At 48.6% G+C, this 26,279-nt stretch overlaps 1 protein-coding gene across 1 annotated transcript in view; it reads left to right on the forward strand.

Moving 5' to 3' along the window:
• Positions 1–1,795: 1,795 nt before the first annotated feature.
• The window catches only part of LOC142557111 (phospholipid-transporting ATPase ABCA3-like), a 103,850-nt gene continuing 79,366 nt past the window's right edge, over positions 1,796–26,279 (forward strand). Inside the window, exons 1-2 of the mRNA XM_075668725.1 lie at positions 1,796–1,928; positions 24,019–24,314. Of these exons, the coding sequence (XP_075524840.1) occupies positions 1,919–1,928; positions 24,019–24,314 (306 nt within the window). The 5' untranslated portion in view covers positions 1,796–1,918. The remainder of the gene's footprint in view (positions 1,929–24,018; positions 24,315–26,279) is intronic.

A 26,279-nucleotide genomic window follows, 5' to 3' on the forward strand; every position in this document is an offset into this window, starting at 1 on the left:
AAAAAAGAAACTTTATAATTCGATTAAGAAAATAAATGAAACGTGTTGGTGCAAAAACAAAATACAAGCACGATCATTTATTTATCATGTAAAATAAGCGGAGCGAAATACAGATAGCACGGAGGCGTCCGGTCACAAATGGTCCACCATTCACAATGCAAGAAGTTTGTTAAAAGCATGACACTGATATAATACGCATAAAGAAATAAGATCAAACGTGAGAGGTATGCATTGGGAGGCAGGAAACAAACACCAGCAAACGAATGGCAATAAGTACAGAATGCATAGTCGATTGTTTCTATAAACAAGAAAGTGTAAAGCATAAGCATTTCATAACACATGGCTAAAGAACTCTCAAACGAACACAAGTAGCCACATCACAAATACAGCAATTTTTTTTAAATGGCTTGTTAGAGATACCACCTTTCTACTTCTTCAGCTGTTACTTAAACATGCAGACAAAACTTGCTCAGCAAATCACAATACAAATGTAGCTAACAGTGTGCTAACAACCTTCTTACTCATAGCAGCTTATAGACTTAAAAGTACGTGCAATTGAAGAATTGTAGCCCATCATTAGCCAAGACTAAAGGACAATGGAAAATAAAACAATGCATATTATTCTGTTTTAACACTTGCATTTAAAGGAATTCTAATGCTATACCTTTCATAGATGGTCGGGGTAAGGGCGCTATTGCTGTGAACTACTCTATCCTGGTACAACACAAATTGAGGTTGCAACAAAGCATAAAGCAAATGTGTTCAGCGTCGGCTTCTCACGCTCCAGGGACACGTCGTCGCCGTTGATGTTGAAATTGTACGCAGTGACGATGTCCGAGGCGTCAAAGTGTTTCGCGCACACACGTGTATACTTCGATTCGAAATTAAAACCGCCACTTTCCTGCCGCGGTATGGCCCGCTTCCATTTCTCGCGCTGCTCCTTGTTATTAGGTAAACAGAACAACACCTTTTCGGTCGTGCCCTTGTAGCCGGAACGGCACCCAGGCACGCAACACGTGTTTGGCATCGTTGTCCCACCCCACCACTTCAACCAAACAGCCCAACACTCGAAAAATAGCACAGCACATGCACAGAACGTACCCGAAAAGTCAGCTCGCCTCGCACTGCGCACGAATTTCGGTAAGCGAACGATGCCCTCTGTGGCACAGTGGCGCCGCGTCGCGGCACCTTTGGGCAGCATATGAACCTCTCCCATAGTGTGACGGCGGAGTTTCGTGACCAGAAAAACATGGAAGGACTCTGCCAGTACTCACCCACGGGGCAGAAACCTGGAGGCTTACTAAAAGGGTTCTACTCAAATTGAGGACGACACAACGAGCTATGGAAAGAAGAATGATAGGTGTAACGTTAAGGGATAAGAAAAGAGCAGATTGGGTGAGGGAACAAACGCGAGTTAATGACATCTTAGTTGAAATCAAGAAAAAGAAATGGGCATGGGCAGGACATGTAATGAGGAGGGAAGATAACCGATGGTCATTAAGGGTTACGGACTGGATCCCAAGGGAAGGGAAGCGTAGCAGGGGGCGGCAGAAAGTTAGGTGGGCGGATGAGATTAAGAAGTTTGCAGGGACGGCATGGCCACAATTAGTACATGACCGGGGTTGTTGGAGAAGTATGGGAGAGGCCTTTGCCCTGCAGTGGGCGTAACCAGGCTGATGATGATGATGATGATGATGCCCTACCGTGGGTATGCGCCACAATCATTAACAACAACTACAACGACCCACTACCTCGTTGCAACGTGGCGCGTGTGCTGTGCGCGAGACACTAAGCCTGGTGCGAGGCACGCGGCCGCCGGCGATCTCCGTGGTCGTTCGAAAGCAGCGCCGTGCAACGAAGGAAGCAGCCTCGGCTCAGCTAAATTTACCGGGCAACAGGGATCCACCTCAGCCCTAAGATGCAGTTAGGTGAGTGGTGGCTCTCGACCTCTTCCGCGCAGCGCCAGCAATTCTCGCTTAAGATTAAGAATGCTTATAGGACGCGTACTGCGAGCTGCAAGCATTCATAATCGGGTACGTGCGGCGTTTGCCATTATGAGACTCCAGCTACAACCATTCCATAATGTCGAAGGAGCTTCCAGTTGCAAGAAGCTTTTTTCTGTCATGGCAGTTACGAGATGGGGAATCGGTATACGCGGTTCACCAGCTCTAACTTCGCACCGAAGTACCGTTACGGGAGGAGCGCGCCAATCCAACTGAAGTGCCGTGGCGTCTTGAATTTCTCAGGGGAGGAAGAAATTTTTCTCAGGGGAGGGGAAGAGTACTCACTTGACGAGCGATGGGGAAAAGGGGGAGAGGGGTCTGGGAAGGCCGCGTACTGACAAATTCAGGGGAGGGCGCAGGGGGACATGTGCACGGGATGACACCCCTCGCTACGCCGCTGCTGCTAGGTTACCTATATAGTGTGAAGTGCTGTCACGCTGTAGCGACGGTGAAGAACGACGCAGTGTCAAAATTGTGAGTTTAGAATTCAACATCTTTTCGGGGTGAACTTGTGCCCATCAAAACAAGCGACAGTGAAGCGCAACGATAGCGGCGAGCAAACTCGCGATCGGGGAGAATCTGATTAGAACTACAGAAAGCTGAGCTAGTTAATAAAGATTCCTAATGCAAAGAAGAAAGGCGTGCAGACACGGACACAAGAGGCCAATCAAGAACAACAATTTTACTGACTGTCGTATGGGTGTGGTATATAATGTTCCCTTTAGCTGTGGCTATTTATACGTAAGGCAAACGGGGCGGTATATCAATCAGATGCTAATGGAAGATAAAAGGCCGTTAACCGGTGGATCGCCTTCTAATTTTTCCTTACATTGCCAAGACTGCCAATATTGTAACTACACGCCTAAGTTAGACAGATGAATGGGCGATATGGTACAGGCACAAAAATGAAGTAACGCGTCTTGTGGCCGAGGCATGGCATATCAATAATGGCGGAATGGCGTGCGTTAGTCAGCCTTCGATTACCTTACATGAGGAAGAGATCGAACCCCTTAACAGTTATCTCTCGCGTAGACCGGCACGTGTACCCGATTGACACGTGGTGCTACCTTTCCAGAGCCTGCGCAGATGAGTTTTGTGTCTTTTTTTTTTCGCCTCGATGCTTCCTTCACTTGATAGGCGACCTTTTGTTGTGCACTTCTCTTGTGTCCGCGTATGCGCGCACAGAGAATGTGATCCCGTCTGGTCGGCGGCTTATATAGACGCGTCGGCTATTTAAACTTGACTCGTCGAACGTTCCAGCGTAATCGCTGGCGCTCGCGCATGTTCTAAAATGTACAGACGCGGCCACTGCTAGCGGGAGCACGGGAGCCCATGGCAGTACTCCGCGGAGCGCCACCGCTGGCGCCTCGCGAAATCCTGCGGCGCATGCGCGATCGCAAAGCGACGGTCGAAGAACTCCGGGCGTCATCTGATACGATCCCTCCCCTTCGCTACGTTCGGGGCGCGAGCGTTGGTGTCTAAACATAGGTCGTAAGCACCACCGGCTCCGAGTATGCATGCAAGTGCTGCGAAAGTCAAACGTGCGCAGGCTGATTCATGATGCTGCATCCAGGCACACAGAATTAGGAACCTCACTAACAGTTCCACGGAGTTTTTCGTTTGGTAAGGATTATATTAAACTTTATTTTATTGCTTTGTAAAAAAGAAGTAATGCCGATTTCGAAATTTCATGCTTTTAATTTATTCGAATATAAAGGGAAATTATCGCTTCCCGACGACTTCACTTTCCGAGGTCCCGAAGCAGTCTTTGACTATGGCACCTCCTTATGTATACTACTGACATGTAATTTTTTTGTTTTTACCAATAAATAAATAAATTGAAATTGAAACTATGCCAGGCACCGTGGCAAGTTCACTTGGGTGACGATCGGAGCAGCGATCCGACTATGTGCGAACAGCTGTCGGGAAAACAACTGGGGCGGTATTTTTGGATGACCAATCTCGCGGATGTTTTCACTTTATTGAGATACTGCGTGACTCGGCACCAGACCAGTGATGTAAGCAGTTGAAAAAAAACATTGACCATTTCGGAAAGAAACGTTTGTTTTTCGTTTTTTGTCAAGCAAGATAACATTAGAAAAAGAAAACAGAGCTTCCCCGCGGAATTCTTCCGTTGCGATGCGACTCCTTTAGGCGTGTCTAAAAGTTTGGTCAAAACAATGAGTTTGGGAGACCGTGAAGCACCTGGATCCTACCACGTGGGGGCAAGGAGTTTGCTTCAACCAACCAGCACTCTTGCCTTACGTGACCAGTTGTCGTCGAGTATGCGTACCGTGTCTCCTTGCTGCAAAAGGTGCAGCGTTTTGCCCCTGGTCTGCTGTTGATGCTTGAGTATTGGGCATCCTAGCTCAGGGCTGTATTCCGGAACGTTGGTGCGCAGGCGACGTCCCTGTAACAGTTGGGCAGGTGAATGTCTATCATCTAGTAAAGACACACGATAAGACAAGAGTTCTAACCAAAAATCGTCGTGAGATTCAGGGGTCTTTTTCATAATGCGCTTAACAATCTGTACTGCCATTTCAGCAAGTCCATTTGATCTCGGAAATCGCGGGCTTGATGTAATGTGCTCAAAATCATATCGCCTTGCGAAGTCGGCAAACTCTTTGGATGCAAATTGAGGCCCATTATCTGTAAATACTAGCACAGGGATCCCGTAGCGCGCGAAAATCGCGGATGTTTTTGTACCATCTCATGGGCCGTCATTGTAGACAATTTTTCCACTTCAGGAAAATTGGAGTGCGCATCGAACACTACTAGGTGCTCTTCCCCGGCAAAATGGAATAAGTCGATGCCAACTCTGTACCATGCACGGCATACTGGGTGTCGGGCCCAAATATGGGGCTCAGACTGCTGCTTGTACGCATATTTTTGGCATGCGTTGCACAAATTAATCATTGATTCAATGCTACTGTCTAGCCCAGGCCAAAAAATAAGTGCGCGCGCTCTTGCGTTGCCCTTATTCATATACTGTGAGGATTGGGAGGTCAATCCCACCGCTCGTAACCCGTTATCAAGATTGGAGTCGGGCATGAATTAGATGGTAGCTGGCCCATGCCGTCGTCCAACTTATCCACGCTGAGGACGTTGTTGAAGGGAAGGACTGCTTCTCATCGAGAACGATGAATATGGGTTTATTTACAGTATCTACATAAGGACGTTGCAGTTCATCAGTCTAGCATGACTGCGAGAGAAAGCACACTGAGCAGCCGCTCAACAGCGGTTTATAAACACTCAGTCCTCCCCCGATCCCCAGGTGAGGGAAACGTCCGACCACTCAACGCAGCCGAGCCGCCGTTTTACGGCAGGGCTTACACACACACACTTTCGCACCGGTTTCACGGACTCCCCGAGGACAGACGGACTTCGCAGAACTCGGGGCTTGCGTCAGGAAAGGCACGCGGGAAGGGACCTCGAACTACGTTCCCCCGGGGACTCCCTTGTTCATAGCAGACCACATCGGCGGTGGCGGGTTCAGGCACAAAGCCTGCTTCGTCGAACTCATCTTGGCTCCTGCGACGGAGAGTCAAGGCCGCGGCTATTGTTGATGCCGTGAGGCTAGAGGGTTACGGTGGCGCTCCACGAAAGTTTACGCCGCTGTCGCAACTGGCTGGCAAAACTTGCACTTCAGCGGGCTGTTCTTAACAGTACCCAGATGACCTGCGTGTACCTTTGTTAACATTTCGCTCCTCATGGACTTGGGTATGACAATTTTGCACCCTTTCAGAAATATGCCGTCAATGACAGATAGCTCAGCCGTAAACGGACGTAATTCCCCTTGAACCGTTGTTTCACGCGGCAATTGATGCATTACAGTACTCAGATAGGGATCAGATAGTGTCTCGTCCTGAAGGCGACGTTTTGTCAATGGGGTTACCATGCACGAGACGACACGAACTGCATGAACCTCGATGTCCTCCGTTGCTTCCGGGTTTGGTGAAAGGGCGGGCGCACGGAAGAGCTTGTCAGCCAGGACCAGGTACTTTCCAGGAACGAACTGCAAGTCATAATTGTATTTTAGAAGGTGAACAAAGAAACGCTGTAGCCGGGGTGGCATTTCTCCGATGTATTTTTTTGCGATGGCCAACAACGGTCGGTGGTCCGTCTCTATGAGGACCTTGCTGCCATAAGTAAACTCGCAAAATTTTTCTCAGGCGAACACTATGCCAAGCGTTTCTTTCTCGATTTGCCAATATCGCGTTTCGCTATCAGTTAGCGTTCGCGAGGCGTATATGACTGGGCGCCATTCATCCTGGTGTTTTTGCAATAACGACGCGCCAATGCCGATGGCTGACGCGTCTGCCGAGATCTTTGTTTCTATAGTTTCATCAAAAAAGACCAGGAGCGGCGGAGATGTTAATGCCTCGCATACGTTTTGCCACTCGCGCTCATGGGCTGTAGTCCACTCAAAAACCGTACCGTCCTTGACGAGGCATCGCAGAAACGCCGTTTTATCGCTTAAGCTGGGTGCATACTTTAGGAAATAGTTGACGACACCCATCATTCTTCTCACGGCATTTTTGTCTTCCGGCGCGGGCATGGCTCGGACGCCTTCAGTCAACTCGGGGCGTGGGCGTACGCCGCGTTCATTGGTTATGTCCCCTAGAAATGTTATCTCCTTCACACCAAACACATTTTCAGGATTAAACGTGAGGCCTGCTTTTTCTGCCTTTTCTAGCGCGGCACGCAAACGTTGGTCATGCTGGGTTTTGTCGGCACCCCAAATGAGGACGTCGTCGACGAAAACGCGTACGCCTGGGATACTTTCAAAGATCTCTGTCAGTGTCTTTTGAAAGACCGCACTGGCAGACGAAATGCCGAACGGTAGCCTTAGGAACCGATAGCACCCGAAGGGAGTGGCAAACGTGCAGACGCGCGATGTAGCTTCATCAAGGGGTGTCTGATAAAAACCAGAGTTGGCATCCAGTCGCGAAAAAAATCGAGCACCTGAAAGCTCACTTTCTATATCTTAGCGGGTAGGCTTCGGGTAGTGCTCACGTAATATATTTTGTTTACTTCTCTACTGTCCATGCACACGCGGAGAGCGCCGTTCTTTTTTCTTACCACAACCAGAGGACCTACCCAGTCGGTGGGTTCTTCTACTTTGACGATGATGGACGCCTTCTCCATGCGTGCCAGCTCGTCACGCAATGGTTGCTTCAGTGCCAAAGGCACTTTCCGAGCAGGTTGTACGACTGGAACCGCGTCTGGTCGCAGAACCATCCTGTACGTTCTTTGTACGCAGCCCCCTCCACGAAAAAGGTGTGCAAATTCCATTTCTGGCCCTGCTTTTCCACTTCGCCTGGCTGAGTCGATGTTTGCTGGGACAATGCCGAACTCGATGCATGTGCTCAAGCCAATGATCGCTTGGCGTCCTTTCTTGACGATAAAGAAGGCAGTCTCTCAAGTGGTACCGTTCATCTCTAGTGCTTTAGTGGCGACGCCGAGATGCTTGATCTCGGAGCCGTTGTAGGCAGTCAGCACTGCTGCGCTCTTGCGCGACGTGTTCACTTTCGATATGCGCTGAAAAATACTAAGCGGAATCAAATTGGCTTGGGAACCCGTGCCGACTTTCAGTTCTATCTCGTGGCCAGAGACCCTGCCACGCACTGTCCAGCCTTTTCCTGGTTTTGTGCTTACGTCACAGATGCTGACGTTGAAGGACATCAAAGCTATCTTCACGATTTTCCGGCATGTCCTGAACTTGCGGGTTCTTGCAGCACGAAGAAAAGTGATTTTTCTTTTTACATGCGTGGGAAGTTTTTCCGTAGGCTGGACAAGGCTGTGGCGCGCCTACTCGACCACAGTGCTTGCACCGTCCCTTTCTGTTCTTTGCCGTGTTCATATCGGCGAGAGAAGTCTACTTGCATGCGCTTGTTGGCCCATGCAGCATTTTGTTGTGCCGCCGCTTCAGCTGCTTTGCATATGTTCTCGGCTTTTTGTACAGTCAAGGCTTTGTCCCGCGACATTTTCTGTCGGAAAGTCTTGTTGCTAGTCCCGAATACAATCTGGTCCCTAATCAGACAATCTTCAAGGGTCCCGAAATTGCAAAATTCAGCTTGCGTCCTCAGGTCACGTACAAACCGCTCGAATTGCTCTCCCTCATCTTGGGCTCGCATACGGAACAAGTGGCGTCCGTAAACCTCGTTCCCTTGCTCAATAAAGTATGCGTCAAACTTCCACACTAGTGTCTTGTAGTCATCCTTGAGCTCACCTTCGGCAAATGTGCAGTTATAGAGCTCAAGCGCTTCGTCTCCCGCGGCGCTCAGGAGGATGGCCGCCTTGACCGCTTCTCTCTTGGGTCGGTCTGTCGAGGTAACCGTCAGGGATAGGTCCAGTTTTTGCTTGAAGAGTTCCCAGTTTCTTCTGACACTGGCGGTCAACTGTAGTGGGCAGAGTAGTTTTAAGGCGTCCATGGCTTGCTTCCTGCCGCGCGACTGCGGCCACTTCTGACAAAATGTATCGTGGGCGTCTGAGCAAGGCGACGCATGCAGTGGTTGGGCATCACAAACCTGCCTCTCTCTTTATTATGTTTGCTTCTATATCTTCGTGCGAGAGGGTGCCACATGCGCCGAAGTGGTTAGGGGAAAGAAGGATGTCCTGCTATCAGCTCGCCTGCTTCCGTGGTATCCAAGTGTATGATACACAGAAGTGTAATGCAGTCGAACGCCTCTATAACGAACTGCTTGGGCGTCCGAAATTCTTCGAGGTCATTACGTTCTGGAGGCGTTTGTTGCGCGCGCCCGAACTAAAGACGCGTTAGCCATGCTCTTGAAAAGAACAGATGCTGTGCCTGCCGCATGCGTCATGTGCTCGATCCCACTATGCACGCGCGAAACCGCCATTGCAGCCACTGCTGCCATTGCAGCCGAGTAATACACGCGCAAGTCTGTGTTATCGCTCATAACCTCTGCAATTATTCGGGTAATCTTTGTAGCCTTCTGACAAATACTTCGTTCTTGTATACTTTCCGAGAAAATCAGAACGGTGCTCGTAGACCGTCTCAGGAGCAGCGAAAGCCTCTTAGCTCAATATCTCCCATGCAAAGCCCTTAAAGAGCACAAGTGCGATTATGAAGGTCATATTTGGCACGAATGCTCTTTTTGAGAGCCGAGAAAAAAAAAACAACAACGTCGACGTCTTTCCTCATTTGCAAGAGAAACCGCATTACGTGAATTTCACCGTGTTGTTTTGATGTTGTTGTGATCCTTGTAGTGACGCAAGTTGACGTCAAAAAAAGGTTCATTCATGAGCTGCAGATTGTGGCGACGCCTGTTTCTAGAAGATCGACCGGCGTTACTATTGTGTAGGGTGGCGTTGCCAGCGGGCTGCAGGCGTCCAGTGGACCATGGCGACATGGCGAGGACGAGACAATTTCTAGTGCGAAACTTGTACTGTTTATTCAATGCTTGGTGAATGATCAGAAGAGGATGAATGATTTGAAAAAGTACATCGTGGGGCCCCTTAAATAGGCCCACTCAAATCGTAGCCGGGATCTTGCTCACGTCAGCGTCGCGTGACATGCACCGATTCTGGTCGGGGATAGGCGGCTGATCCCTTCCAAGCGAGTTTTCACGGGCTTGCCTCCTCTGGCGGCAACCCGCGGGTCCTGTTTAGTTCGCGGCGAGCATTCTCTCCTAGAGTTGGACAGTTCGTGGAAAGGGTTCTCCCCTTGGTCGCACACACACAGGGTCTTGTCATCACTGCGGGGCACCTGCCAGACCGGCAACCACTCGAGATAACCACAGCAGATTAGGAATCCATCCTCTGTTTCGGTTGAGCAGGGTGTTTCGAGCATCCTTTTTAACCGGAGTGTTACACGCCAACCGTAACAAGGTGCATGTTGGCCCCTAGGCCACATACCCAGTGGCATGCACCCAACGGCCACATGACCCCATGAATAACCTTTTAACATTCGTTGAAAGGTAAAATAGTGGTGACCGCAAAGATATAAACAAGTAGACGTGTCAGTATTGAGGACAATAAACAGAAAAAAAATGTGCACGGCATTGTATGGCACGAGGCTGCAAATAGTGAGGAAGATAATCCGGGCGATTTCTTGAGGTATCTTTTTCGTTAAGGATCTAACGAAACGCTTATTCGCATTTGAAATCATTTGCTTGCTTGGCTTAATAAGATCAATATCTAAGTTTTAACATTTCCCGTACCCACGTAGTTTCGCTGTTTCAACCTTCATAAGGCTTTTCTCTAGCTCATGCTATAGGTAAGCATGCAAGTCACAAGTCCGATGCGAGATTCGCTAGTTAAAGTATATCCCGAGGACCTTCTGGCACTGTCGGTCGAAGCCAGGACACTCGCGAAATTTCAAGTTCTACCGGGTGTCGGTTGGTGCAATCCGCGTGTACGCATCGGCTGCCGTCAAAGAGCGAAAGTTTCTTCGCGCACCCACCCGGGCTTTGCTGATCGTGGCTGCCGAGTGCGGCTCCTTTCTTGGCCGAATGGCTTACACTTAATTGAATTGAATTAGGTGCCCGATGATGCGATGTAACCTTGGTCGCCCAGCGCAGTAGCCCGATGCTGTAACCACTGGAACAACAAATTGCGCGTATAATTGTATCGTGCCGATGCCAGCTAGCTATTTGAGGCGATATCGTCGCGTATGCCACACTGCCTGGTCCGGTTGCACTCCAGTTTTCTGTACGCCAAAAACACGTATGCGATTGGAATGGACAAATTTGTGGTGCTTAACCGCTTCACGAAATCTTCGCTTCACGTAAGTTCCTAGTTGCGCGTGGGTTCGGCTTAGTGTATTTTTAATAAGAGAAACACGATCATCGCACGATGCACCACCATATATATGCACCGGACGGCCGTCGCAAGGCGCCAGCGGCGCGTCAGCGATGGATGGATGGATGATATGAGGGCCCCCTTTGAAACGGGGCGGTTGGATGCACCACCAAGCTCTTGCTATTATACTGCCTAATGTCCTACCTAGGTTAAAAAAGAAAAAAAAATACCACGATGAACTCCCACAACCAAATTTTCTGACCCCCAAATTGCTTTTGTACGACTCCGTTTTTTTTTGTCGCTTCCCTACGTTTCTTCCACCAATCCTCCAATCGCCTCTTACTAATCTTTATTGCGGACATGTTTACTTTCCCCCTGATCTCGCTTAACCCAAGGGCTTCAATGATTCCAGTGGTGCCTAAATTGACCGCTGGACAGATAGTTTCACATTCCAATAAAACGTGCTCCGTTGTTTCGCTAGCTTTACCGTAGCAAGCACATGCTTCTTCTTCCTTCTTATATCTCGCTTTATAGGTGCGCGTTCTAAGGCATCCTGATCGCGCTTTGAAAAGTAATGAGCTTCCCTTTGAGTTATCATAAATTGTTTCTTTCCCGATTTCGTCTTTTCCTCTTAAGTAGTTACTAATGGCAGGTTTCTTTCAGCCTCTCTGACTTTCCGCTTGACTTTCATTGTTGTGTTGCTCACCCTACATGCCGCATACTTGGTGGTAAGCTTTCTAGTTCTTTTTCTCCACTGTGAATCAATGTTTTTCCTGTACAGTTACCTCAACACTCTCCCAGCTCATTTACTTTCTTCCATATTCCTCAGTCGTTCATCATAATCAATTTTACTGTGAGCTTCGCTCCCTTCAAAACTAGTCCAACCCTGCACAGCTTCATTTGTAGCCTTCCCGTGAGCGCCCAGTGCGAGGCGTCCCACTGACCTTTGGTTGCCATCGAGTCCTGCTTGTACCCCGGATTTCAAGCAAAGAACCACATTTCCAAAAGTAAGTCCTGGAACCATTACACCTTTCCACATACCCCGGAGCACCTCGTACCTATTGTATCCCCATAGCGCTCTGTGCTTCATTCAGCTGCATTTCTCTTCCCTTTTGCTGTTATTGTTCTTTCCTTTGTTTCCGTATATCTATCGCCATCGTTTATCCATATAACAAGGTATTTATATTCTTTTAGCTGAGGTATTTCCTGGCCCTGTATTGCCACTGTGTGTTCACTGTTTTCATTGATTGCCATAATACCTGATATTCCAACATTAAACAGCACATTGCTGTTCCCCATCTACGTGCTGGGGAACAACGCCGTCAACCGCAGAAGTCAGAGCACTGCCATTTGAAGCAGACGACGGGACGAAGGCGCTCATGGTCTGAAGGTGTGACATACCGGAAAACGCATTTATGCTTTGAGAAACGTAGCCACTTGTGCGAGGCAGCCCACATTCATAGCACCAGGTAGTATATAAAGTAGGAAACTAGTGCAAATTGCGATGCAAATGCAACCCACCAACCGGGCTTACCGCGGTAAGCTTAGAGGTGGAGCTCCAGCATTTATATTCCGGATGTTATATTACTGTGCACGTTAACATTGTCGCGTACTTAATCATGTAACCACTGGGTAAGTAAGTGCTTCATATGCCGATCTTGAATGAACCTATTTTGACGTCCAACTAGCGTCACTACAAGTATCACAACAACATTACACCGACACGGTGACATTCACGTAATGCACTCTTTCTTGTAAATGAGGATCGGCGTCGACGTTGGGGTTTCTTTTTCGGCGCTCAAAAAGCGCGTTCTTGCGAAATATGACCTTCAACATCGTGTTTGTGCTCATTAAGGGGTTTGCATGGGTGATATTGAGCTAAGAGGCCTTCGCTGCTACCAAAGTAGTCCACGAAGACTTTCCGATTTTCTCGTTGAACGTACAATGACGAAATATTTGGCAGAAGACTGCAGAGATTGCTGGAGTCACTGCAGTGGTTATGAGCGATAAGACACAGGCTTTCGCCTGTACTGTTCGGCTCCAATGGCCGTGAAGCGCTGGGCATAGAGAAAGGAATACAACAAGAGCGGACACTCCCATAGAGCCCAGCGGCCGAATTAATTGACTGCAGCGCGCCAAGCCGTGGATGTTAAAACCTGAAGCACACTTCCGGTTTCGGTTTTGTACGCGCGCGTTTTGAATACTAGCTGGTGCGCATCACGCCGGCTCCGTTCTGTATTTTTTTTTTTTTTGCTTTTGCAGCAAATATTTATTTATAATTTATTTTTTATTAAATGTTTATTTGCAAACCATATTAGGTAAAATTGATTGCGAACGATCTTCACAAGGCTCCATTAAATATGTGCCACGTGCAATTTCATAAAGACGCAAGACACCTTGTGAAATGAGGCAAAATTAACGTTTATTTTATTCTTTGTAAATGCTCGTCGCGGGCTTTTTGTGCATTCATCCAGCGTTGTGGCACCAGATAGGCAGCAGTAGTTTCCGCAGGAAGCTCCACCAGACGACGTGAGCTGAAACAATTACAGGCGTTATTTTGGTATTAACATGCAAGAATAATGCCTGTAGAGGCGAAGCGTGCGAAAGTTGTGAGTGGGCGGCATTACAAACAAAAGCACTTCGTATTTACTCACACGGCGTAGAAAACACCCGACTCATCCCAAGCAATACCGTACATACCCCAAGCAATCCCCTCTTCTCAATATTTATTTCCTGCACTTTAATAGCACGAATGGGCGGGCAACGGCGCGTTTCGCGAACTTGGCTACAACCGACGCGATAGTACGCTACGAGTACACAGAGGTGGCCACAACACAGGCTCTCAACCAGAGCCATGCTGGACGCTCGCAGAATTCCTTCTACTCGCACTCAAGACAAAATGCGTGGGTGCCGTTCAGAAGACAGAATTTTCGAGTTACTAGTTCCTGGCGTTTGAGCTCCTTGGCTTATCTCTTGTGCGTCCTGCAAGCGCAAGCAGCGCACTCCCGTGTTATCACTCTTGACGATTGCTCTTCGGGTTTTCGACAAGCGTGGGTACCGAAAGAAGGCTTAAATTGTTGCGGAGACATAAAAATTGCCACAAACTTGTCGCAGTAACATTCAGTACGCGCCAAACTAACTGTGACCACGGCCTAGCTGCTTTTCGCTGCGTCACAACAGGCGCGGCGAGCGGGCCTCATAACATAAAAGTTAGAAAATAATTTTCAACAATGTTGGGCGTCAGAGAAAGAAAAGCGCCATGAACGTGTCAATGCATTAAAGCGCGAAACCGCGCACGGCGGCCGAGCTGATTTTCGCTAACCGAGTGACAGCGCCAGGCGCGCCCACTGCGCTCGAAAGGTAGCCCAAAAAGTAATGAAATTAGTTTCAATAATGTTGGCAGTCAGGGAAAGCGCCAAAACTTGTCGCAGTAAAATTCAGTACACGTGAAACTGCGTCACAGCACCATGTGCGACTAGCGTGCCCAAAAACTACCGAAATTGGTTAATATAATATCGGGGCTTACAGGAAGCGTTGCAAACATCTCCCAGTACGATTCCTTAATTCAACTTAACTGCTCCACGACGGCCACGCTGTTTTTCGTTAACTGCGTCACAAGTCTAGCCTAGGTGCCGGGCAGTAAGCCTAATTGCTTGAAGTGCGTCACAGACTGTCGAACAAAGTTTCTCACCTTGCCGTCGTCCAATAGTGCAGTGCTGCCATGACGAGGTTACGAATGAACGCAATAATTCGCCGGGAGGCCACCAAACCAGGCTAAATCCCAAAATATAAAAACAGGCAGACGGGGTGCCCGAACAGTCCAACGCTCAGATGCGCGGCCGGTCTTTCTCGCTTCGGCGGTGTGTCGACGCAAACATCTGGCTCGTCATTCGCCGGTTCGCCTGTCGCTAGGCAACGGAAGTAAGCCGCAAAGTTTAATTTAATTTATACGCATATATTTTTAATTTTTCCGGGAAAGAATAAAAAAAAAATAAAACAATTTCTGTTAATCTCATTTCACATTCTTCTTTATTTCGATGCTCGCGGCCCCAATTCGTCGAAGTTAATATTAATACTATAGTGAGACGTGTTTCCTGTTTCCAATTTTCGCCGAGTGTCCGCTCTTGTTCAATCCCTTTCTCTATGCGTTTGGTGTATTTGAGTCAGCGTGACGTTCAAACCGTACGCATGCTTCTCTCAGGCCGACGTCAGCCTGCAGTCCAGCACCTCTGCAACGAACGCCTCTAGAAAGGATGACCTGTATAACAAAAGAATAACCCTGTCCCTGTGCTTGTGTGAGCAGCGAGCTGCGTGACCTTTACAATGAAGTGACCTGTATTTTAGAGGCGTTCGACCTGTATTGCACTTCTTTCACGCGACTGGCACGTATACGTCACGTCCCGCATAGCACGGTCTAGGACAGGTGTGTGCCCTCCAGCTTCCATTAGGCCGCTAGAATTAGTGAATTGTGTCCTTGCGTCATGAGTAGTGGGAGCGTTTCAGTTTGTCCCATTCGCTTGTAGTGGCAGCTAACGCTTTGGGACAGTTACTGCACCCCCGCCTCCGGGGTCGGCTCTCATTCCCCAGTTATTGCCTCATAGTAGAACGCTACGAGGATGCTGGGAGAGATAGGTGGAAAGTTTTCATTCTTCCGGGCGGAGGGGGGGGGGGGGTGCTTGGGCCCTACCAGCTTTCGGAACCCCATATATATGCATATACAAGGTGTCCCGCGTAACTTGAGCCAACATTTTAAGTGTGAAAGGCGCGTCGGAAGCGAATTGAACCGAACGCATACTATTCGCACTGACCAATAGTTACTCAGGCAATTTCTTTCCCCGTAACTCACTAATCATAATTAGGTTTAATTAGCCAACTATTCAATTATTGGCTAAGGACCCCAAGTATTATATACAGATTTGTAGAGCGCCTTCAGAAACGATTGATCCAGTTATTTCCTGTACGATAGGTCTCACGTAGTGCCTTTTTCCGGGTTGCAAAGAAAGCCCGCGATATGAAAAACAGAGCCACGTGACGGAGCGGCTGTGCAGTGCTATCGTGCTGCTCTCAGGCGTGCGTTCGGTGAACAAGGTCGGCTGCATCGTGACTGCCGACGGGGATGCGGCAGGGCGTTCTTTATCTCCTCGGCAGCTCTATTAGCGGTGTTGGGCTTAAGTGCTCTGCAACAAAATCTGAGAACATAGTGGTAACTAATCAAATAGGCCGCCGCGCGGAAGAGCAGCGCCAAAGCATCAGTCTCTATATCGAACACACTCAAATACCTCGCCGATCTAACATCAAAATACTGGGCTTCGTCCTTCAGGATGACGGAAGAGCTGAAGTGTGGTTAGAAAAAACAATCCGACAACTAAACCAGATATACGACATGCTATCTAGAGTAACACGTAAACACAGAGGACTAAAGGAGCAAGAACTTCGAAGGATTATTGAGGCGATTGTCTACTCCCGTGTGCTCTACCAACTTCCACATCAATCTCTCACCAAGACCCAGCACTCCAAATTAGAAACGGCGCTCCGCAAATATACCAGATTAGCTTCAGGAGTACCTCGATTTGCCGCAAACGACGTTGTGGCCGCCACTGGGCTTTTCAACACACTTGATGAACGCGTTACAATTTGCAGACAAGCGCGAATTCAAAGGCTTCAAACATCCCCACAAGGGCGCAAACTGCTCTAACATCAAGGATACCAGACAGGTGCCCTGCCCTCTTTTACACCGCTGTATTCACAACCGTGGGACTCACTACCCAGATTCACAGTCCTACCCATACCACAACATATGCAGCCGCACAAGCACGAAGCTCGCCGCTAACCGTTAGTCAAACGAGTAAATTGGTAAAACCCACTACCAGACACTATGTATTACTATACGGACGCTAGTCACTCGGAGGGTAGATGTCTGACTGCAGTAGTCGGCCCTGACTACGAGCATGTGAACGCGCACGTAGGAGTCCCCGACCCATCTGACGCAGAGGCTCTCGCTATTCTCGAAGCAGTCACCCGGCCTCATCATCCTACCCAACGCATCTTTATTTGCACCGATAGCCAAGATGCATGCCGCATGTTTCGCGACAACATGCTACATGAGCATATACACAACCTACTTCAATGTCACTTGGATGTACACCCTTCGCTCTGTGTTATCTTGCAGTGGATACCTGGGCACCAAGGCATGGGGGGAACTCCCGAACTCGTAAGCTCACCCGCGTAGCTAGTTTTCCGGGTCCCCCGTGACTATGGCCGACCCAAGGGAACACAGAAAGACTTTGCACAAGGAGCGCACATCACTTTTAAAGGAACTTCACGCCAATGCCGTCGCCTTTATTACTCCTCCTACTAACCTCTCGCGAGAAGACAGCGATATTCTCCGAAGACTTCAAACAAACTTAATAGTGACTACTCTTTTCCGTCACTATATTCAAGGCCTACCTGGGCCACCAAAATGCCCGAACTGCATGGAATATCCGTCCCTAGAGCATTGTCTATGGCATTGCCCTCACACTCAACCCAAACTGCACTCAACCCTTTCCACCATTCCCACTAACATCAAGCCACGGTCATGGACGGACTGGCTCACTCCACCACCCCATGCAACTAACATTCTCCTGCTGCTGCTTATCCAGCACGCCAGAGACGTGTTGGGTGAGGACTGGTAACTGACCGACCAGGGTTGAGCGCCGGGCGCTGGCGCAAAAATAAGTTTTTCTCTCTCCCGCTACCACCCTTCGCCTCTTACAGACGAATACATATCCCTCCCTCACACGCTATCACACTATATACCCCGACATCTACCCGAGCCAGACGTGCAAGGTCTGTAAAACTGAATCAGCAACACTCCCCCACATGCTATGGGAGAGCAAACATCAATACCCAGGCCTTAATCCCGTGACCCTCTCGTCGAGATGGCACGCCGCCCTGCGCAGCTCCCATCTCGACGACCAACTGTGGGCGACCCAGCAGGCCTACGAAGCGGCGAAGAGGGAAGACCTCGACGTCTCATCGTTGGAGGCCTAGGCCCAGCCGACTGAACTGCTGGTGCTCATTAAAGTTCTCTCTCTCTCTCGCTCTCTTGGCCAGCTGCATGCATTGGCTCCGTCATCCGACGTGAGCCGACCTTGTTCACCGAACGCGCACGCTTGAGAGCAGCACGATACCACTGCGCAAGCGCTACGTCACATGGTTCTTTTTCACATTTCGTGGGCTTTCTTTGCAACCCGGGAAAAGGACTACATGAGACGTATCGTACATAACTCGATCGGTGGTTTCTGAAGGTGCTTACAAACCGGGGTATCATACTTGGGGGTGCTCAACCAATAATTATATATATATATATATAGATATATATACAGTGTTGCAGCGAACACTTTCAAATTTTTTTAAAGGTTGCCTGTTACAGATAGCTCAACTCTAGTTTATAAGCCGGTTACTCGAAGTGGCGGACGCTACTTGAACAAAATATTGAAACGCAAAATTTAGTAATTAACAAGAATTACCTAACTAACTTTATGGCGAATTATCTTACAACCCATAGTGCAATTTAGAAATTCTAGCAGTGGACTTCGCAAGGCGGATCCAATTGGCAGGAAATATCAGGACGACCCCAGTTTCTACATATAAATTCCAGAACTTTGCGGAGAAATGCATGGGCGTTCCAGTTAGTTGTGTGCTTCAGTGCATGAAACGACGTTCTTTTTTAACAAATTAACTGGAACGCCAATGCATTTCTCCTCAAAGTTCGGGAACTTATATATCAAAATTGGTGTCACCTTGAAAATTCGTTCTAAGTGGATCCGCCTTGCGAACTCTACGGCTATAATTTGTAACTTGCAATATGGGCCATAATGTAATTGGTTAAACACTTAATTAGCGAGCTTTTATTAATTAGTGTATTTGCATCTCAAGTTTTTGTGCAAATAGTGTGCGCCGCTTCGAGAAGACGAGCTCATGAACTAGAATTGTGATATCTGTCACAGCCGACTTTTACAGATTTTTGATAGTGTTCGTTGAAACACCCTATGCATATATATATATATATATATATATATATATATATATCTTGCTCTTGAAGAAACTGTGTGACCTCGAAGAATTCTTCACTGAAGTGATGGCCTTATATGAAAATTGACAAGACTTCAAGCAGGAGACAGTTGAATTTAACAGCCTGAGTTTACTCCTACCACGAAGAATGTCGGACGTCTCTCGGGGGTGTAATCTTCCGTCCTGTAATTGTCGCTATCACTAATACAGCTTCGCCTTTGCGGAGAAAGTGCAGCATCTCTCGCTGTCTCTTTTTTTTTTATGTGAGTGCGAGTATAAGCGCTGCTGCGCACGACTGCTGTTGATTATGATTTCGAGTGAATCCGGCTTTGCCTTATTTCGGTTACTGGGTGAATTATACAGTGTCTGCCAACTATCATGCACCAATACCTAAAGAAAGAGCAGTTGTGTTAGTCGAAGAAAACCTAGCGCGTATTGTTTAGAGTAAAGTGGAGTAGCCGCCAGTAATTATTTCGTTCCTAAAATTTTATTACACAATTGCAATGAATTATTTAGTTCAAAAAGTACTGTTCTAATCATCAAAGTGTCAATGAGGCATTTGTAGGCAATCACAGGCAGCCCCAAATGACATCTAACTGCTGTGTTTTCAGCGACGTACAAATTGCGTACAATCTTTTCCGAATAGCAAACAAACCTCACAATATATGAAAAACACCCCGTGACGGCGCTCCCCCCCGCATCCCCTTCCCTCCCATAAAACAGCACCCTCAAGTAAGCTGACTGAAAGCAACTTCATTGCCTGTCGCAAACCCGAAGGGAGAGCGCATCACCTTGATAATGGTAAAGAAGGAGCACCAACAGCAAGTTTCGCGGGTTTGCAGCTTTTCCTTCCTGTCTATATCACGCTTTTCCGTTTCTCAAGCCCGGCTGATCACATTGACAACAAAAGCCCCTCGATAACACGGCCGAAGCGCCGCTCTGACCACGCACGAAACGCGAAAAGCAATGTAATAGGCATAGCACGTTTCAATATCCCGGCTTTGCTCGCACCGCATAAACACAGTGCGAGCGCAGGTACATTACGCGCCAGAAACTTGCTTCAGAGCAAAGCCAAGAAAAGTGATGGTTTTAGTTTACACGAGGGTGTAAACGTGCTGCAAGAATAGGTTCATGGCACAAAAGCTAAACAAACAGACCTGGAAGCGTCCCCTGAAGCATGCGACGAGCGCTGGGGTCCCGGAGCTCTCCCCCCCCCCTCCGCACCCCCCCCCCCTAGACGGCGCCCATGCTGCGAGGCATTGTACCGCCTTCGGGTACGGCCCAGGCTTTACCATTTATTTCTGGAGCAAAGGAAATTCACCGAAGATTACGACAACCCCTAATGCGAAATCTCTAGGTGCTTTCCTTTCGCGATACATTGGCTGGCGCGGACAATCTGACCCGTGCGGCACATTGTAAACGGAGCGAAGTGAGGCGCGACTGCCTCGATAATCACGAGATCGCGAGGAGCAGCGCGTGTGTGACGCATGAGCGCGATTCACAGCTGCAGCCGCGGACAGACCTCTGCTCATGCAGCGCTTTGTTTTCATATGTGCTATCGGTGGATGCGCTCTTCGAATGCAAACGGTGAAGAGACGACGGCGTGCTACTCTGGCGCCATCTCCTAGCGATCGTTGCCGCAGAGGCCGTGTTGAGCGGCAGTATGCTTTTCTATTCACGCTTTCGTCATACCCTCCTTCTCCTTCCGCTTCATGGTTCCGCTGCACCCTCCTCCTTGTGCTGCACCCTCTTCGCGTTCTCTTCGCTATCGCCGTCGTTGATGCGCCGCTGCTCTCCACGTTCGCTCCTTCATCCTTCGCTGCGCTTGTTTGCTCTGTTACGCCGACGCTCAATGTTGGAATAGGCGCTTAAGAGTGGCGCTCTTAACTTAAGGACAAGAAATAAATATAGAAACGAGACGTACCCCTTTCTGCGGCGAACGTGGGCGGCCCCTGTAAGCGAGCGAACGAGCAAAGCCAAAGGTGGGAGCGAACGCGGCCACAGCGCGGGACGAAAAAAAAAACAGGGATGCCGAAGAGGAGCGAGGAGGAAAGCCGAGAGGAGGAGGAGGGTGCAACGGAATTATGAGCCGGAAAGCGGAGGAGGGTATGGCGAAAGGGTGAGGAAAAAAGTGGAGTGACGGTAGCATGGAGGAAGGCAAAATATGGGAGGTAGCATTACGTCAAGCAGCCAGCCTTGGCAAGCGAACGCTCCGTGAAACCACAGGCCCAACACGTGACCTCTTTCGTCGAGGTCACGAAGCAAGATTGGAGATTTGGTGTATGCCAGTAGTTTTTATTCGGTGTGCGTTTGTTCCGCGGCCCTGTGGTCGTGGTAGCACAGCCCTGAGACACGGCCCCCACGGCCCTGAGATGGCGCGCTGGGCCGCTCCACGGCAGGGGGTGCCGTGGAGTGGGAACAGTAAAACCAACAGCGCACTTCGACGTGCGATCACCTGTTGTGCCACCAGCAGGTTGGCTTCAATCGCGTTGCGGTATGCATCCTTCCTTTCTTTTTCCACTGGCGTGGCCGCATGCCTGCGTTCGCTGGCATGGGATTTGCATACACTGCGCATGCGCTACTTCGCCTGCTGAGTTGACGCCGCTAGAGAGTGCGCTTCGCGTCTGCCACGCGTTCCCGCGTTGACGCTTTCTTTCTGAACAGTGACCGACGCGACCGGTGGAAATGCTTCGTCGGCCGCTGCTGCCAAACGAGCTGCCTGAGCAGAGACTCAGCGCCACCGCTGATGGCTACCTGTCGTTCAGAATCAAATTCTTTGTCTCAGTGTATCGCGAATTCGAAACGCCTAAACAGCTGCACTCAAAATTCGCTTTAAGGAGTATCGCAACCGTCGATGAATTGTTTTTTTTCTTGAGCTGCTTTGCCGATCACACATGCGTCGGTAAGTTCCCGTTCTCTGTCGGCTCTGATTATTTTTACCTTTGCAAACGCTTCGTCATCGTTAATGTCTCAGAAACGAACCCGATCATCAGTCATGGCCCATTTCACACAGCGCGACGACAGCCGACGGTGACGGCAAGTGTGAACACGCCGGTGCCTTTGCGTTCGCTGTCGTTGCGCAGGAAACAGGCGTGTGCCGGATGCAACTAGAGTTGGGAAGCGCGAGGAATGAAAGTAAATCATAAAAGGAAGACTGATGCGCTGATAAGGCGGTAAAATGTTGACTACAAATTTGAGTGTTTGCATTCGTAGCCCAAGCTTCTCAGCCGTTACAGCTGAGGAGGCAAAGACAGGCAATTCCTATGAGACGCCAAGCTCTTGCGCATGAACGGCTCCTTTATTAATGTTAGAACTACTAAATCATCGCAAAGTTGCGTCGGAAATGTACAGTGCTCAGTGATTGAAACGCAATACTTGGAGCTCGCGGCTGCCACCCTTTCTTTTCTTTCGCCACATGTGAGTACCAGGTGATTGCCATGGGACCAAATGAAGTCACAATGCGACACAGAGGTTCTCGCTTTCACTGTGCACCAAGATGGATCAGCTCGGTGTCCCCAGCGCTTGCACTCGGTGCAAAAAGTGCCGGCGACTGTGAGCTTCGAGTATCGGGTTTCAATTGCTGATCTTTGGGCGTACTGTTGCCCACAGACCGCGCGTATACTGTCTTTCCGCCGTTCTATCTGGTGATGCCACGATGAAGAACGACGAAAAAAGAAGATGAAAAGAAAATGCCGAATGTTTAATCAGATTTGTTTCACGTGGCATTTCTGCAACGCAATACAGAAAAGAAACCAAGGCAACGACGGAACTTATGAAGGTCAAAAGCTTGGCAGTTCGGGCGAGTTGGTATGTCCTTACTTTTTTAGGCTTGTAGCGCAGCTCAGAACGAGCAAAAAGGAAGGTGGAAGAGGTAATGAAAGAGAATGCAGTACAGAATGAGCGCTCACGCTGTTCTCCGTTCCTTTTCATTGCCCTTTCCACCATCCTTTTTGCTCTTTCTGAGCCGCGCTACAAGCCTGAAAAAGGAACTTATGAAATCAACGTTGCTGGCGGCAGCGCCTGCTGCGCCCTGCCTTCCCGACATGTGCCATTTTGTTCGTGGCGCCGCCGCACGAAGGCGGCATTGATACAAGCTCGTTCTGCACCCGGTGCTGTACTGTTTGAACAAGTTGTTAAAACTAACACACTACGGAAGATTTTCGAAGAACCTTAGCTGTATATTTCAGGTCCGAACTCGAGATGAAGTCATGCCTGTAAAGCGTAGTGACCGATTCGGCAGTGGAAAGATCTTGAGAAATTGTAAAATTAATGTCACCTTCCCCTCCCCCACCCCACACTCCCTATAGTGCTGTCGGAAGCAAGGACGCGTTCCCGTGAATTGGGTCGGTCAGTGCGACATGCATCCAGCAGCTGCGGCCCATCGAAAAGGGATCATTATGACTACGCATTGCGTCCTGCAACAGTATAGATAGTTTTAGTTCGGCCGCTCACTTCTTGCTTATTGCATATTATCGGATGGCAGGAGGCGCGAACGTGAGTGGCCGGGTTTTTAGGGTCGCCTGGCTTGGCAGAGCTCAAACAAACAAACAAACAAGCAAACAAACAAACAAACAAACAAACAAACAAACAAACAAACAAACAAACAAACAAACAAACAATAAAACAATCAAACGAACGAACGAACGAACGAACGAACAAACAAACAAACAAACAAACAAACAAACAAACAAACAAACAAACAAACAAACAAACAAACAAACAAACAAACAAACAAACAAACAAACAAACAAACAAACAAACAAACAAACAAACAAACAAACAAACAAACAAACGAACAGAGAGCAAACAAACAAACAAGCAAACAAGCAAGCAAAGAAACAAGCAAACAAACAAGCATACAAACAAACAAGCAAACGAACAAACAAGCAAACAAGCAAATAAACACAGATCTAGCTCTGACTGCACTAACCAAATTGCTTTTTACTTCGCTGCATGGCGCAAGTGTTCGGCAGCGCCATGATCGTGAACGACTTGCCCTTTTAGACACCTATTTTTTCGGTAAGAACGCTCGTGGCACGCGAAGACGTGTCCGTAAGGCATTTTGGTTAGACGAAGCGTCACAAGGTGTCGCTACTCACGCCCGGTAACTTTACCGGCAACCCGGTTCATGCACACGCCATTGCGAATAGAGAGAATACCGGGCGCTCTATGACTCACTAACGGTTGCACACAGGTCCTTCTGGCGGCGACTACGCGAGCCGCGCTGGGGCGCGGTCCATGCGCACGGTTCCGCTGCTGTGGTGCCGACAGCTGTTCGTGATCCTGTGGAAGAACGTGTACTTGAAGCGCATATGCCGCCACTACGTGTTCACCGTGATCGAGGTGGTGTTCATGGTGGCCATGCTCCTGGGCATCCAGGAGGACTCGGTCGTCAGGGAGCCCCACGTGCAATGGGGCGCCACCGTGTACCGCCCCATAGGGTACAGGGCCTTCTGGAACACGCAGGGCGACTTGGCTCACATAAACACGGTGAGTCGGATTGACCCGCCGAGGTCCGAGCTTTCCCGGCACTCGTCGATCGAAACCTGCCCGCCCTATGTTCGCATATTATAAACAGGGTGCCTCGTTTATCGAGGACACCGGGCCTGGAAACTTGGTATGCGAGTGTACCTTGTATTACGTCTTGAGATTCTGTTTCGGGAAGACAAGTTACGTTAAGAAGGATACGAGTGGGTGCTGGGTTAACGGTATACCTGCAACTTATCATTGGGCTCCGCACTGTCGTGACTGAGAAGGGCGGAACGAATTATCGCGGCGATTATAATGAAATTATTTCCATTCTAGACCCGTCATCGCTATTTCGTGACACAGCGTATTTGAGCTCCTAACTGAATAGAACTTCCTACAGGAAGTGCCGGAGAAAATTATGATTTCAATGTCTACGGGTTCTATAAGAGTGGCGGTTCGTTCGACCATGGGAATGATGGAGAACACACGGATCGTTTAAACTTCGTTCCTGCTCTAGGTGGCTTTGCGACTTCGTGAACTGATCATTTTCGGCAACGTAATGCGTTATAAATGATACAATTTCCTTGGAATGTTTAGAAAAGTATGAGTGCTTGAATATCTGGAAAGGTAAAGCGTAATAGACGGCGTCGCAAGAATGCTTGAAGCAGCAATCATGAAGATTAGACAAATTCAAGCACTGACCGCCATTCTCTTAGCATAGCTGTACGATCGCAGCGCCATATTTCCCGCTAGTAATTTTTGCCGGAAACGACGCTTAAATATGAACGGGACGCTTAAGCGAGAGAAGTCTTCATTCTGACGTCACGTACAGCCATCCGACAAAAAAACTAGTCGACCTGTTAAACTATGTGCCTGGCACAGAAAACAGTCCCCTACACACGGAGTTTCCAAAGAGGAAGAACGCTCCAAGAAAGTCACATGTATCCCATTCAGCTGCCAAAATAACAGCCATAGGAGGTTGTAGCAGAGTTTCTGGATCTGCCCTTTTAATCTCTTAGCTTTTAGCCTCCTTTACCTTAGTAACACCCGAGTTTTCAACCGACGAAACACGTTTGAGTTGTACTTGGATATAGTTTTGTGTGACAATATCTGATTAAAAAATGTTTTGTACATGAGGCTTCCGCCCAGGGCGAACACCCCATGAAACTTCGCGGCTGCGTCAATTCACCCGCCGCGGTGGCTTAGTGGTATCGGAGTTGCGGTGTTAAGCACGAGGTCGAGGGCTCAGATCCCGGCAACGCCAACCGTATTTCGATGGAAGCGAAATGCAATTAACGCCCGTCTGCCGCGCACTACGTGCCCGTTAAAGAACCCCAGGTGCTCGAAATTATTCCAGAGCCCCCCTACTACGGCGTGCGTCATAATCATATCGCGGTTGTGGCACCTATGACCGCAGATTTTAATTTGCGTTCATTCAGGTGCAAAATTAGTGAAGTTCGAGAACATGTCACTTATCTTCTTAATATCCTATAGCCTTTAACCTGCTTTAACCTTTTATAGCCTGTTTTTTTTTTCTAACTGAACAAACGATATTTGACTTTCTCGAATAATGGATTTCATGTGAGGTTAGAACATATTTGATAGAATAAAAAAAGCTTTACACATGAAGTTTCCGACCAGGTTGAATGCTCCAAGAAACTACACGGCTGCATCCATTCAGGTGTAAGGTTGCAGTCGTCATTTGGGCATTACTGGCTGTACTACAGGCCAACGTAAGACTCGAGATGGTTAGCCTGCCAGTTCAGATTTCGTAAAAACGCGCGAATGTGCGGCTGTCAAGGCATATTGTGAAGGAAAGTGCTTGCGCTAGAAGCCCATTTAGCTTACTTGTAACGAGCCCACAAATTTCACCCATAGGTAGCCAGTGGTGTGAAAGTATACTTTCGAAAGTTCTACGCTCACATAAAGGTACTTCTAGTGCAACTCCGTTTGCTTCGCTACTGTTTCAAAGCCGCAGATCTGTCG

Source organism: Dermacentor variabilis, chromosome 9 (genome assembly GCF_050947875.1).
Source record: "Dermacentor variabilis isolate Ectoservices chromosome 9, ASM5094787v1, whole genome shotgun sequence".
In the NCBI taxonomy this organism is placed as follows: Eukaryota; Metazoa; Arthropoda; class Arachnida; order Ixodida; family Ixodidae; genus Dermacentor; species Dermacentor variabilis.